The following is a 13,013-nucleotide window of genomic DNA, read 5'->3' on the forward strand; positions in this document are numbered from 1 at the left end:
GCGATTCTATGCACCCCCTCTCCGTTCTCAGCCTTGGGATCTTCGTAGCAGGCTACATCACCGCCCGATGGGATCTGGTTACTCGCCTCTATGAGCTTGCCATCTTTGCTTGGAACTACGGAGTCGTGGTAGGGACCTCCCTGCGCCGCCCCCAACTTCACACGCCTCTGACCAGCTCTCTCTCGATAGACCCGCGCTGCCAAAGGCTTTGCGCTCCTGACCTTTGTCTTCCTCCTCGTCTTCATTCCCGTGGAACGCTTGGCCACGAGGGAGTCGGACCTGGTACGACGAATCCCCCGAAACTCGCCCCTGAGACATGTGTGGTTGCGCCGGCGCAAGGAAGCTCCCAGCTAACAGCAACTTCACCCTCTAGCATCCCAGATCCCCCGGAGCTGGCGTCTCAGCCAGGGAACAGTTGCGACGGCGAGGGTCCTTCTAAGTGTCGCCTCCCGCTGCTGCGCGCGTGGTTGACATGCCAGAGAATGATGGATTAATGAGGATATTCTGGCCGACGGACATCCAGCGCTCCGACCTGCCTGGCGTTGTCGTGGGATGGAGGAACTCGAGCCTAGACGTCTTCGTCGTAGCCATCCTTGACGATGTCGATGTCAGCACGCTCCAACACCTTGACCGACGAAATGGACACCAATTGACGAAGCAACAGGCCGGCCATGTCGAATTTGCCCTGAAGGCGGGGACCCTTTTTCGCAACTCCCCGCACCCTGTCAACAGCATCTACGAGCGATGCGGCCACGGAGCTATGCATGTCTTGGGCCTCACCAACCCGAGTGATGCGGTGGTCCTGGACCCATCCTTGTTTGTTGCGACGACCCCAGCCAACGCGAAGGCACCTCGAATCACTTGCGCCAGAGCTCTAAGCATACAGATCATCCTCTACGACCGACCGCGCCCCAGCCGGATGCAGTACATCTCGCTGAACCCCATCTCCCTTGCGTTGGGCAACAAGGAGGCACCGAGCCTACCCCCGACAGAACATATGGCGGAGGAGGAGAAACACGAGTTGAAGAAGAAGGAGCAAAAGAGGAAGCTGGTGGAAAAGCTGAAGCAACACACCATCGTCAAGCGGTCCCCGTCACCGAAGGAGAGAGCTCTGCCGAAAATCGTGAACCAGATCAACTGGTCCTGGGAGCTCGAACAGCTGTTGCAGAAGAACATTTCTCGGATCGGCACCAGGCCTAAGCGGACTTTGAGTGTCTCGGAACGAGTGGTGGAACAAGCGACAACGATGCGGAACTTTGTGTGGGATCTCTTCATCTTCTACCTCCTCCCGCTGATACAGTGGGGCTTCGTCTACATGCTCATGGGCCACAGAGCGGTTGCCGAGTTTCTGCTTCAGATTTTGGAGTTCAGGTTGAAGGACAACTACTTGGCGTTGAAGGACATCTCGGCGACGGCGCAACAGGTGGAAATTCGATTGCAGCAATTCTGCTATTGGCCAATGCAGTACACGACGCTGCGACAGCGCAAAAACGACTGGGAGAGCGTCACGACAAGCCATCCGGACTACATAAGGTTCTACAACAGCCTGTGGCTCGTCGCCAACGACGTCATCATTGGCATCGCTCTGGGGTCGTACATTATCGATAATGCGGAATGGGTCGCCAATGCCATCAGCGAGCTCCTTAGCAAGTACACGGTTCAAGCGCTTCAACGCAGCATCTCGTGGTTGATGGGATGGCCTGCCGGATTGAAGCTGAACAGCGAGTTGGCTATGTTCCTCGGTGACCTCTTCCTTTGGGTCATTGACTATTGGTCCAGTATGTTTCCCCGTATCAGATGAAAGCTCTGTACTAACGTCTCAGACTGCATCGTCACCCTCCAACCGGTGCTTCCCCACATCATCTGGTTCATCGGCTTCTCAAGCTTCGCCGGCGCCAGTATGCCCATCGCCATGTTTTCCGACCTCCTCTCTGCCCTTACCGTCCACATCTACTCGTTCTACCTCGCATCCGCCCGCATCTACCACTGGCAACTGACGATACTCATCTCGCTCTTCCACCTCTTCCGCGGCAAGAAGCACAATGTCCTCCGTAACCGTATCGACTCGTGCGACTACGACCTGGACCAACTGCTTGTCGGCACCATCCTCTTCACCCTGCTATTCTTCCTCCTGCCAACGGTGGTTGTGTTCTACCTGAACTTCGCCATCGCCCGCATGGTCATCATCTCCCTCAAAGCCGTCTTTGATACGCTTCTTTCTTGTTTAAACCACTTTCCCCTTTTCGCGCTGATGTTACGGGTCAAAGACCCTCGACGACTTCCAGGTGAGATCCCATTCGTATCCAACTGAGAAGCCATCAGACTAACATGAACAGGCGGCATTCGTTTTGAACTTCGAGATACCCATGATTATAGACTTAATAATACTTCCAACGAACCACCCACGTCCGTCATCTACCTCAAGGTAAGCAACCCCTGCCTCTCACTCTCACAACCGCGCTCGCTAACAGATTACACAGTCCATCCCCCTCACCTTCCGCGCAATGTTCCACCAGTACTTCCAAATGGGCAACCGCATCCGCAAACACTACCTGTCCCCGCAGGTGCTATTCTGCCTCCTGACAGGCCGCTTCGTGCCCCCGCTTAATCGCAAGAACTTGTACAGTCTGCAGTACAGCATGCTGCCCGCGCGCAGGGCCGGCATCCGCCAGATGTGGGACGCCATCACGACCGTGCAGCCCTCGAGGAAACCCGTCCCGTTCGCGGTGAACGGGCGGCGGTACCCCTCGGGGCAAGGAGGCGGTGGCAGGACGAGGTATCATCATTAGATATGAATTACATGTGAACTTTCTCCAAAATCTGCCTTTTCCCTTCTGTGAGCTTCTATCCGTGTGAACGTGCATGGTGCGTAGCCTACTAATAATCCTCACACCGCCGAATCTCCGTCAACCCACCACTAACCCACGAGTCCTCCGCGAGCCCAAACATATAACTCAGCCTCAAATCATCGTCCACCCCGGTCTCCTGATCCGCATGGCCAAGACACTCCCCGCCATCCCTCGGATCCCGCCTCGCAACCTCCGCCCGCAGACCCTCCGGCTCCGTAACGGTGTACGGGTGTCCGTTCCAGAGGCCGAAGAGCAGGCCGTTGCAGGTCGCAACGCGGGCCTGCTCGGCGCGCAGGGTGATTGGGTCGGAGCCGTAAAGCGCGGTGAAGACATCGCTGATGGCGGCGAGGGCGGGTAGGCCTGGGCCAGGGAGGGTGGTTGTGGTGGAGGCGGTGCAGGTCCAGTAGGATGGGACGGAGCGGGTGGTCGGGGCGGAGTGGGAGGTGAGGGAGGGTGGGAGGAGGAGGTTTATGAGGGGGAGTTTCTGGGGGTGTTAGGTGGGTGAGGTGAGGTGGGCGGAGGGGGGGCTTACCATGGCTTCGTCAGATGTTGGGGGGAGAGTTGGCACGGTGCGGTGTGGGCGATGTGATGGAAGTTGCTGTTGAACGCGGACGAGGAAGGATCGGGGTGCTGGCTTGGAGAGGCTTTATCTACTGAGGTGGTGGGTTTCTCGACAGATATGATTCAGGGGCTGGGCGCACAAACGTCAGATCTCGGGGGGTACGGACGGGTGGCACGTTGTGCGGACAACGGTCGAGTGTCAAACAGTTTCAGTGTTGAGTGCCCTCGATGGTGATGAGATGGCTGCATACGGATGAGGTCAAGAACAGATCACACGAGGGATGAGCGGCTTGGAAGATTGGAGTGGAGGGAATCTACGTCTATGATCTAAATAGAATCTTGCTTAATCAATGACTTGGCTGGCTCGTCTTCTTTTCCTGGCTGTCTGGCCCTGGTCTTATAGGTTGATCGTTGTGATTCATGATTTGGTTTGATGGTAGTCTAGCTAAATGGTAAGAAGGCTTGGGTCAGTGGCATTGCGTGCAGCTCACTGTGTGTGGTCCATGATGTTGGCTTTATTGATGGATTTTGCATGTGGTCAAGTTTGACTCAAGGCAGTGAGGCTCGGCGGCGATGTCTATCATGTGCGATCTGGCTGACTACGTGATATTTTGGTCGAGTGGCTACGCCGATTCAGTGTCATTTGGCTGAGAATGTGTTACCAGGCGGTGGAGTGGCATGCTGATGGCGAGGACGCCTGGCAAAAGCTCTGCAAGCTGTACCAAACGCCCGGTATGCGGAGCAATGAAAGGCGGAGAGTGATGCATCTAAGTACTCTTGAGACAGAATGGTATGTGGCCTGACTGAGAACTCTCGATGGGACGATAGGAGGTATTGCTTTTGTGTTGACACACTTAACATGTAGAGGTAATCAAACAGCTTTTTAGGAGGCTTATGTGGACGTCATAAAGCCTGGCTGAGGTCGCATGCTGCACAGATAGACTTTGTGGTGTTTGGTACCTGTGAGGTCGACAACATGCTGCAGATTTGGGCTTCTGTTTGGAAAGTTGCAGTTCTTCTGTCGATGTCTGAGGAGTGTGTATATCGCCGGAAGCCTTGGTACTGTGTCACACAAGTCTTTGTGTTGCAAAAGCTCTCCAAGAGAAAGTAGACGTCCGTCTTCTTCAGCGGTAGTTCAAAGGATTGTGGCTTGAGATTCAACGTTCCTGTGATAGCCGAAGCCTGTCCGCCAAATGTGAAGTAAAGATGTTTGTTTGTCTGTCTTCTGCTTGATAGGTTGGACCACCTATAAACGATAGACGACGATGAACGACGACGATGGACGACGATGACGGACAGAAATAGCGACAAAGGCAAGGACGGTAAAGAAGACGCTAATTGATGGAGGTAAGACAGATGCTCATGATTATGGAATTTGTTCTCAATTGCACTACAAACACTAGGGAAGAACGAGCCACCCTTGATAGGAAGCTGAGCACTGGGCAGAAATCACATTGCGTCAACATCACTTTCTGACGATTATAATGCTTTGTTTTAGTTAGACATTAGCCCACCGTCTTGTGTCGCTATGAGCATTTTCGTCAGTGGCGGAAAGGACCTTCCGCTTCTTATTGTTGTTGGTGGTGTTGGAGATGGGAAGGTCTCCACCCTCAGAAGACCCTTCGCTGGATGAGTTGAACCAGCCCGCGAAGTCATCAACAGAAGACACTCTTCAATATTTCCAGGTGAAACGTCGGACCTTCCATCATACGAGTTAATCGCAATCGTAGTAGAAGGAGGGTAACGATGGCGCTGCCTGGACATGAAAGAAAGTGGCTTCAAGGGAGCATTATGGGCCGAGGTAGGAGGGGACCTTGAGAGCAAACAAAACGATAGGCGTCCTCAGGGGTTTCGTACTCATGTCAAATCCAATCAATCTTCAGATCAACTTCAACTTTTAGTTTGACGTGTCTGTCCTTTTGCGGCGTATTTTCATAAGATCATGGAGCCAGAGTCCGGTGATTTGATCTCTTTTTGTTCGGGCCCGGAAAGCTCCTTGGAAACGGACGTAAACAGCTGTCCGACTGAATCCGAAAAAGATGGCCCGACTTCGTTCGGAGAAGGGGTCATGGAACCCCTGCCGATACTTCATGAACTGAAAGATCCAAAGTTAGAAACCGACGAAAAGCAATTGGAACCTATAGCAGGTCCTGAAACCAACGCACTCGACAGCTCAAGTCCGTTTATAGAAGGGAAGCCGTTACCTCCTCTTCATGAATGGGAAGATCTGGAGTTCGAGAAACTGAGCTAACTCTGTCTACCGAGATGGGACAGCCACGAGGTTTGGCGAACGGAGTCTAGTGCCATTCGCCCTGAACGATTCGAGTACACAGCAATGCTAGGAAGACCACCAAGCCAGGCATGGAAGCGAGCTATGCAACAGCTTCATTCTGGATTCTGCCATGGCAGACGACTCGAGGAAATAATGCCATTCAGTCAGCCTTCCATAAGCAAACCATTCTTTGGGGCCGTGTCCATTATAGTCTATGACATTCAGTTGCAGAAAGGAAGCCAAGGAGACACTCATCCGAATGTGGAGCTACAAGGCCAGTATCACTCGAAAATGAGCACTTGGAGGGACTTGATGTGCTTAGTCGGAAAGTCAAACATAGACTTCGATCGTACCGCCCGCTCTATATTTCAGCATATGCTCCTCGTGGACTATGGCATGGTAGCCCACCCTGTGCGTGTAGAAAGGTTCTTCGATGACCAGGGGCGCCCTACAGGAGATGCATGGAAGCGTGACTGGCCCATTTGGCATACAATTTGTGCCGTGGTCAGTGAAATGGCCCAAAGCTGCGCCCGAGTAGAACCTGACAAGTTCATCATCCGGAGCGCCAGCAATTGGTTTTGGAGGTTGTCATTTCTCTCGCCTGCGAGGAGCTATTTAGGAGCTCGCTCACATTTTGAGTACGACCTTGCGCTAATGCTGCATCACTACCACACTCGCCCTACATACCTTCAGCCTCAAGAATATTGGAAAGGTCAAACCGGATATCAAGGAATACTGCAGGAGCTCATTGAAGACGTGCCACGGGTCGGCACCGAAAGATTGATGAGGAAGCTTTCCGTTGATCTCAACGAGAATATTGACAAGTTCGTTGCTGACCCTGCTAAGGGCAAGACGATGAAACAAATCGCCAAGGGTATTGCAGCGAGATATGGGATCGAATTAGTCGCGCCAAAGACAAGAGGGTTAGGGACACCATTGATCGAGTTGTACTACAGGAATGGCGCGCTAAAGAAGGAGGAGAAGGAGGAGTACCCATGCAGTGTTCAGTGAGCTGAGCGATTCGGACCAACATACAAATAATCTGGAAAATGGAGACTATTCTTAGCGTTGAATGCCTAAACTCAACATTCCAGTTCGTCTGCTTCGACCATGTAGGTCATCAACCAAGTGTCTTTCTTTGTCAGTTCCTACGCGGAAAACACTCCAGAAAGCTCATCCAGCTTGTGTGCCTTCATGAAATCCTCCCACGTGACAGGCTTGACATTTGGATACTTTTCATTCTGAACATCGGGTCCAACAAACGTCCGACCATTGATCCAGTAGTACATGTAGAACCTGATAATGCTTAGTGACTGTCATTACATGCGACTGGATGACCTACAAAGACATGTACTTGAAAATGTCGGACGGATTCTCGGCCTGGGCGCGGTGCATGGTGGACTTGAGATCGTCAATCGAACCCAAGCGTACCATATGCGGCTTAATACCGTAGACCCTTTCAAAAGAGGCCGCAATTTCTTTGATGGTCTTTCTGTCTCCCAAGACTGAGAAGGCATCAGAAGAAGCTCGTATAATTAGAAGACAGCTTGACTTACATCTTTGTACACCAACAGCAGAAGGATCAGTCGCGACCGCCGCCGTGTACTCAGCGGCATTCTCGTAAGAGGTACCCTCCCACGGCTCGGTGCCCTCGCCCCAGTACTTGAACGTGTGCGTGACAGGGTCGATGACCGAGAAGAAGGGGCTCATGATGGCGTCCATGAAGCCCCCGATGAGAATGTGAACGCCCTTGACGCACTTCTTGGTTTCAAGGTACGCCTTCACATGCTTCATGGGGTCCTTAGGGAAGAGCTCGCCGAGCTCGAGCTTGGTATAGTCCAGAGCCCAGTCGCTGGCGATGTACCTAGGAACTCCCTCAGACTCGCATGCATCGATGAGAATTTTCTGCCCCTCGACCATGAGCTTATCGTCGCCAAGGTATGCGCAGATGACGACGTCGGAGCCCTTGACGAAGTTTCGGATCTTTTCCTCGTCGTAGGCTTCACCTTGAAAGAGTTCAACTTGTGGGGAAGATGCCAAGGCCGCGATGACCTTCTTGGGGTCACGGCAGTAGCCTCGGAGGGTAACATTGGGGTTTTGGATGAGTTTGGAAGCAAGCAGGCGTCCAAATTTGCCGGTGATGCCAGCCAAAGCGACGGTGATAGTCATTTTGATGGGGTGATAAGTTGTTGGAGAAGTGATGATCGAAGAAGTTGTTTAATGAAACTAATGTCTTTGTTAGGAAGATGCTATTTGGTCTCTAAATATCTTTCTCTTATAAATGATAATCACTTGATCTCTCAAGTTGAACTGGTCCTACACGAGACGCCGCATATGTCATCAGTTGGTCCGTCAGGGCTCCGAAAAGCACCCGTTCACACCGGGTCATTACCAATTACCTATCTATCTGATTACGCAGCGTCAAGGAGCCTGCACTGAAACGGGACAACAAGACTACCGAAAATAGCGAGAGGTTGTAGGCAGATTGACCGGGCCGACGCCGGGTGGATCTCCCGCCGTCAGGAGCACCGGCCTCCGACCATGTCCGACGTGAGTGCTGCCGTAATGACAACTAGCCCGACCCGGTGTGGTAGACCATCCGACTTTGTCATCTCAGAGATTTCAATGGAAAAGTGTACTGAATCGTGCAAAAGCTTTGAAGGGATTTTCGGTGGACCATAAGTTGTGAAATGTCTAGCAAGTGATCATTATTTGAAGAAACGGCCGCCCAAACTGTGCGACTTCTTCCATCTCCATCAACATCCAACTATTTTCTCATCTTCCATTCACGTCTTCTAAATCTGTTCGGTACCATTGAACCGAAGACATGTCACGCGCACTCCTCATCACCGGCGCTACCGGCAAACAAGGCGGCGCCGTCATCAACGCCCTCCTTGCTCGCCAGCCGTCGGACTTTCTTCTCCTCGCAGTAACACGAAACGCCCAATCCGCCTCAGCCAAGAGTCTGGCCGCAAAATCCAAGAACATCAAACTCGTTGAAGGCGACCTCGACGCGACACCCGCACTCTTCGCTTCCGCCAAAGCCGCTGCCGGGGCTGTTCCTCTGTGGGGTGTTTTTTCCGTGCAAGCTCTTCAAACGAACAGCAAGAATGCAGACCACGAGACCAGGCAGGGGAAGGCTCTTGTAGATGAGTCGATCAAGGCCGGCGTGCAGCACTTTGTTTACAGTAGTGTGGAACGTGGCGGCGACGAGAGGTCATGGAGCAATCCCACTCCGGTACCGCATTTCATCACAAAACATCAGATTGAACATCATCTGCGCGACTCCACGGCGAACGGAAAAAGTCCCATGGGATGGACCATCATCCGGCCAGTCATCTTCATGGACAATCTTCTGCCGGGCTTCTTCGGCAAAGTCTTCTTCACCATGCTACGCGATACCATGAAGGAAAAGCCTCTGCAGTGGATCGCGACGAAAGATATTGGTTTCTTCGCGGCGGAAGCTTTCCATCAGCCAGCTACGTGGAACAAGAAGGCTTTCGGAATTGCGGGAGACGAGTTGACCTACGCGCAGCTGAGCCAGACTTTCGAGAAGGTCACGGGCGCTCCCACTGGCACGACTTTTGGACTGCTTGGCAAGGCGCTGAAGCATGGAGTTTCGGAGATTGGTGTGATGGTGGATTGGTTCAAGAACGATGGCTACAAAGCTAACTTGGCGGAAGCTAAGAAGGTTCATCCCGGTGTGACTAGCATGGAAGATTGGCTGAGGGACAGTGCTTTTGTCAAGAAGCCGTAGATGTGCGCGTCTGAGACGGTGGCTTGTGAAAAGGGAACATCGGTTGCGAATAGTAATGTGTATCAGTAATAGACAGGCTGGTTTTGATCTTCATCTCTTTTCTTGTTTGGTTTTGAAGGTACAGCAACCCGTACCCGCGCGAATTTGACTGACGCTGATGTCTGCTCAATTTCGAGGTAGTTTGCCAGTTTGGTTTTGCCGAGAAGCTTGGCCGTTTTCAAGCCAAGACACGTTTCTCCAATACCCTATTTTCAGAGTTTGTTCCCGAGTTATTGTTGAGTTCGGTGACTGATTAATTGCGTTCTAGAAGACTCAATGAGTTCCCTAACGAAAGGGTCATTGCAATCTATTGATCTTGAACTGTCGATTCTGAAAGTAGAAACCGCACATAATTGGCATGTTAACAACAGCTAAGGTGCCATGTCTCGATGAATTTTATGCAGAGCCGTCGTCACTTCAGTTCGTCCCAAGACTCAGTGTTAGTCAAGGATTCCTGGTGCTATCACACGTGTGGGATCAGCTCACATGTCAATCAAGTCTCAGGAACCCGCGCCCAGGCCGAGATAAGGCGCATGGTTCCGCATCGAGACACGTCGAACCCCCAAGAGTCGAGCTGAAATGCAGGATGCCTTGTCTTGAGCCAGATCCCGCCCGAGCTCATGCCTTAGCCCTGCAAGAAGAGGGTCACGATTTCTTGTGTGTACGTCTTGGATCCCCGACAACCGCTACTGTCCAATTAGACTCAAACAACCACTTTTTCTGTCAACCAGGATTGGATGATCAACCTGAAGCCAATTTTGGATCTGCGCCACAGGTGGAAAATGTCGTGATTTCGACCCCGTTCCCCTCTCTGGAGGTTTGAAAAGCCCATGGCACAGCAGCCAGGCGCTCCAATGGCGGCCTCTTTCTTGCGAGCGCTCAGACGCGAACGAAGAGAGATTCTCGTAACTGGCCAAGTGAAATGATCTGCCCAGGGGTTCATCACAGCGTCGTCATTCCTATCGATCGTCTTGCTGCGTTTCGCGTTTCTCATCCTGGCTAGCTTCCCGTCTTGGTGTCTCGACTTTCCCGGCCAACTGCCCAATTCGTGCACGGTCTCGGACCTGCGATTTCTAATTATTAATTCTTCCCCGATTTTTCGTTGCTACCGACGATCTGGATCGCGTGCATGGGCAATTGTCAAGAAAACACCGCGGCTTATTGTGCCTGTTGGCGGGGTTTGACACGATGCCAGAATTCAAAGGTCGCCCACAGCCCCCCATCTTGGGGATTTTCAGGAGTCCCACTTGGCACTCAACGACAGCGGTTTCTGGGCGAGTTGCGTTTCAAGCCACTTGACAAATGTCACAAAAGTGTCAAAGACGAAACCCCCCCTCCATCCAAAATAAATAAAAATTTCTCGTGGCGGGGTAAAACGAAAAGAAACGAAAAGTAATCGCTTTGCAATGAATTTTCGAATTGAGGCGTTTTTTAACTGACATGCCACTGTTTCATTGCAGTTTCCATTCTTGCCGTCTTCCCCGGGATGGCTCATGACACCCTAGACGGTCTTGACAGCCATGATCGACTTAAGATCTACAGCAACCGAGCAGCTTTCCTGCACCTCGAGACCTTTGACGTCTTCCACCGCGTCCTATCCGGCCCACACGATCACCAACCGCCAATAACGTCAACATGCAGTCGGAAGGGAGCTTTGGCATTCCAGAGGGCTCTACTGTTCTTGTGACGGGTGTGAATGGCTTCATCGGTTCCCATGTCTGCAGTCAACTGCTGCAGCTTGGTTTCGATGTCCGCGGGACCGTCAGAGATCCGACAAAGTACGCTTGGGTCGAGGACTTGATGGAGAGGGACAACCCGAAAGGTTGCTTCACGTTGGCCTCTCTGCCGGACCTGGAGGACGAGGGGGCCTTTGATTCTCTTGTTGATGGTTGGTTTTTGGAGTAGAACAGTCTGGTTGCTTTTTAATGACTTGTGCATAGGCGTTTCGGCTGTCATCCACGTGGCCTCGCCAGTGTCCTTGAGTCCCGACCCAGAGAGCGTCATTCCGAGCAGCATCAACGGCGCCATGAATGCCCTCAAAGCAGCCAACAGATCGCCAACTGTCAAGAGATTCGTCTTGACAAGCTCGTCGGTTGCAGCGGCTCTACCCAAGCCTGGTCAGAAAGGCGAAGAGGTGACAACAACAAGCTGGAACATTGAGTCAGTGGCGGTTGCGTGGGGGAAGCCTCATCCGCACCAAGCATGGCACGTCTATGCGGCAAGCAAGATTGAAGCGGAGAGGGCTGTCTGGAAGTTCTACAACCAGGACAAGAGCTGCCGTCCAGACTTGGTTGTCAACACAGGTAGTTTCTCTGCCAGTCTTGTCAATGAGGAGTTTGCTGATGATTTGAAAGTGCTCCCTAGCTGCAACTTCGGCAGGAGCCTCGATGTTATCAACCAAGGCCACCCTTCAACATCATCATTCGTCGAAAGTCTGTGGTACGGAATTAACATGGACCAACTGACGTGTAGTCCACCACGTACGTTCTATTTCGCATCATTATGTGGCGACTTAGCTGATGGCGAATCTAGAGCACTTTGTTGATGTTGAAGACACCGCGAGGCTTCATGTTGCCTGCGCTGTGTTGCCAGAGGTCCAAGGCGAACGAGTGTTTGCGTGGGCCGAGCCTTTCAACTTCGATGCCGTGCTTGACATTTTGCGCAGCGAGTTTCCCAACAAAAATTTCGTGGAGAACTTCCACAACTACCGCGATCTCTCTACCGCAGAGAAAGCAAAGTCGCGAGCAGCCCAGCTGTTGCGACGAATGGGGCGAGACGGTTTCACTTCATTGGGGGAGAGTGTTTTACTAAATGTTGATGATCTGCCTTGAGTTGCAGATCAACCTTTTGAATCATAGGAGGGACAGGTTACTGGTGTTTCGGGGAAGACACAACACAACCACAGGAGCAAGCCATGGAACTTGCACCCGAAGGAACGACACTTTCATTCATCCATACATATTTACCAACTACTTTACTTGGGATACGACATCTCCCAGCTTCAAGCATGAGTTGGCCATAGCGCCAAGCTGGCATGCAGGGTGCGGATGCAACCCGCCATTGAGGTGGAGGACCAGGGCCAACTCTCCACTCCTTAGCCAAAGGCCAAGGCTTAAGGCCGCAATATACGTCATTTGAACAATGCATGAAGGCTGCTACTGAATGCCATCTGATCTGCTGACAGCGACTTTGCATTTCTAGTCATTGATTGCGTCTGGTGGTCATGGATACTTGCTAGCTTGCTATGGATGTAGTGACTCCCCGCAGTTCAAGGTCGAGAACTCCCCAGATCCACGAGTTTGCTATTACAGGCACCATCGCAGGCGTTCGAGCAAGCCTATTTCAAGGCCATCTTCAAAGTCACGCGCGTGATGGCTTGCTGCAGCCATGGCAGCACCGTACCTGTTCAAAAAGAACCCGTGTGTCCGTCTACTACTAAACTCTTCCTATCGAAAGAAACCCGTTCATAGCTCCACTGGTCATTTTGTCAGACGTTTGTAAGGCAAGAAAAAGAAAGCTGGTAATGTCGTACTAT

At 52.1% G+C, this 13,013-nt stretch overlaps 4 protein-coding genes across 4 annotated transcripts; 3 read left to right on the forward strand and 1 right to left on the reverse strand.

Annotated features, from left to right (window-relative positions):
* Positions 1-472: 472 nt before the first annotated feature.
* Positions 473-3,207, forward strand: COL26b_006001 (uncharacterized protein; the record flags this gene model as incomplete). The annotated part of the gene is made up of 5 exons (XM_053178831.1): positions 473-1,778; positions 1,824-2,285; positions 2,337-2,425; positions 2,481-2,740; positions 2,874-3,207. 5 exons carry the CDS (start codon positions 473-475, stop codon positions 3,205-3,207), a joined length of 2,451 nt encoding a protein of 816 aa, XP_053037302.1.
* A 3,623-nt stretch (positions 3,208-6,830) lies between these two features.
* On the reverse strand, positions 6,831-7,851 carry COL26b_006002 (uncharacterized protein; the record flags this gene model as incomplete). Its single annotated transcript, XM_053178832.1, has 3 exons — positions 6,831-6,978; positions 7,025-7,187; positions 7,239-7,851. The coding sequence occupies 3 exons, from the start codon at positions 7,849-7,851 to the stop codon at positions 6,831-6,833; spliced, it is 924 nt and encodes a 307-aa protein (XP_053037303.1).
* Positions 7,852-8,509: 658 nt separating this feature from the next.
* On the forward strand, positions 8,510-9,439 carry COL26b_006003 (uncharacterized protein; the record flags this gene model as incomplete). Its single annotated transcript, XM_053178833.1, has 1 exon — positions 8,510-9,439. The coding sequence occupies one exon, from the start codon at positions 8,510-8,512 to the stop codon at positions 9,437-9,439; it is 930 nt and encodes a 309-aa protein (XP_053037304.1).
* Positions 9,440-11,113: 1,674 nt separating this feature from the next.
* Positions 11,114-12,309, forward strand: COL26b_006004 (uncharacterized protein; the record flags this gene model as incomplete). The annotated part of the gene is made up of 3 exons (XM_053178834.1): positions 11,114-11,366; positions 11,419-11,910; positions 12,011-12,309. 3 exons carry the CDS (start codon positions 11,114-11,116, stop codon positions 12,307-12,309), a joined length of 1,044 nt encoding a protein of 347 aa, XP_053037305.1.
* Positions 12,310-13,013: the final 704 nt, after the last annotated feature.

Source organism: Colletotrichum chrysophilum, assembly GCF_026319265.1.
Source record: "Colletotrichum chrysophilum strain AFK26 chromosome Unknown scaffold_42, whole genome shotgun sequence".
NCBI lineage: Eukaryota > Fungi > Ascomycota > Sordariomycetes > Glomerellales > Glomerellaceae > Colletotrichum > Colletotrichum chrysophilum.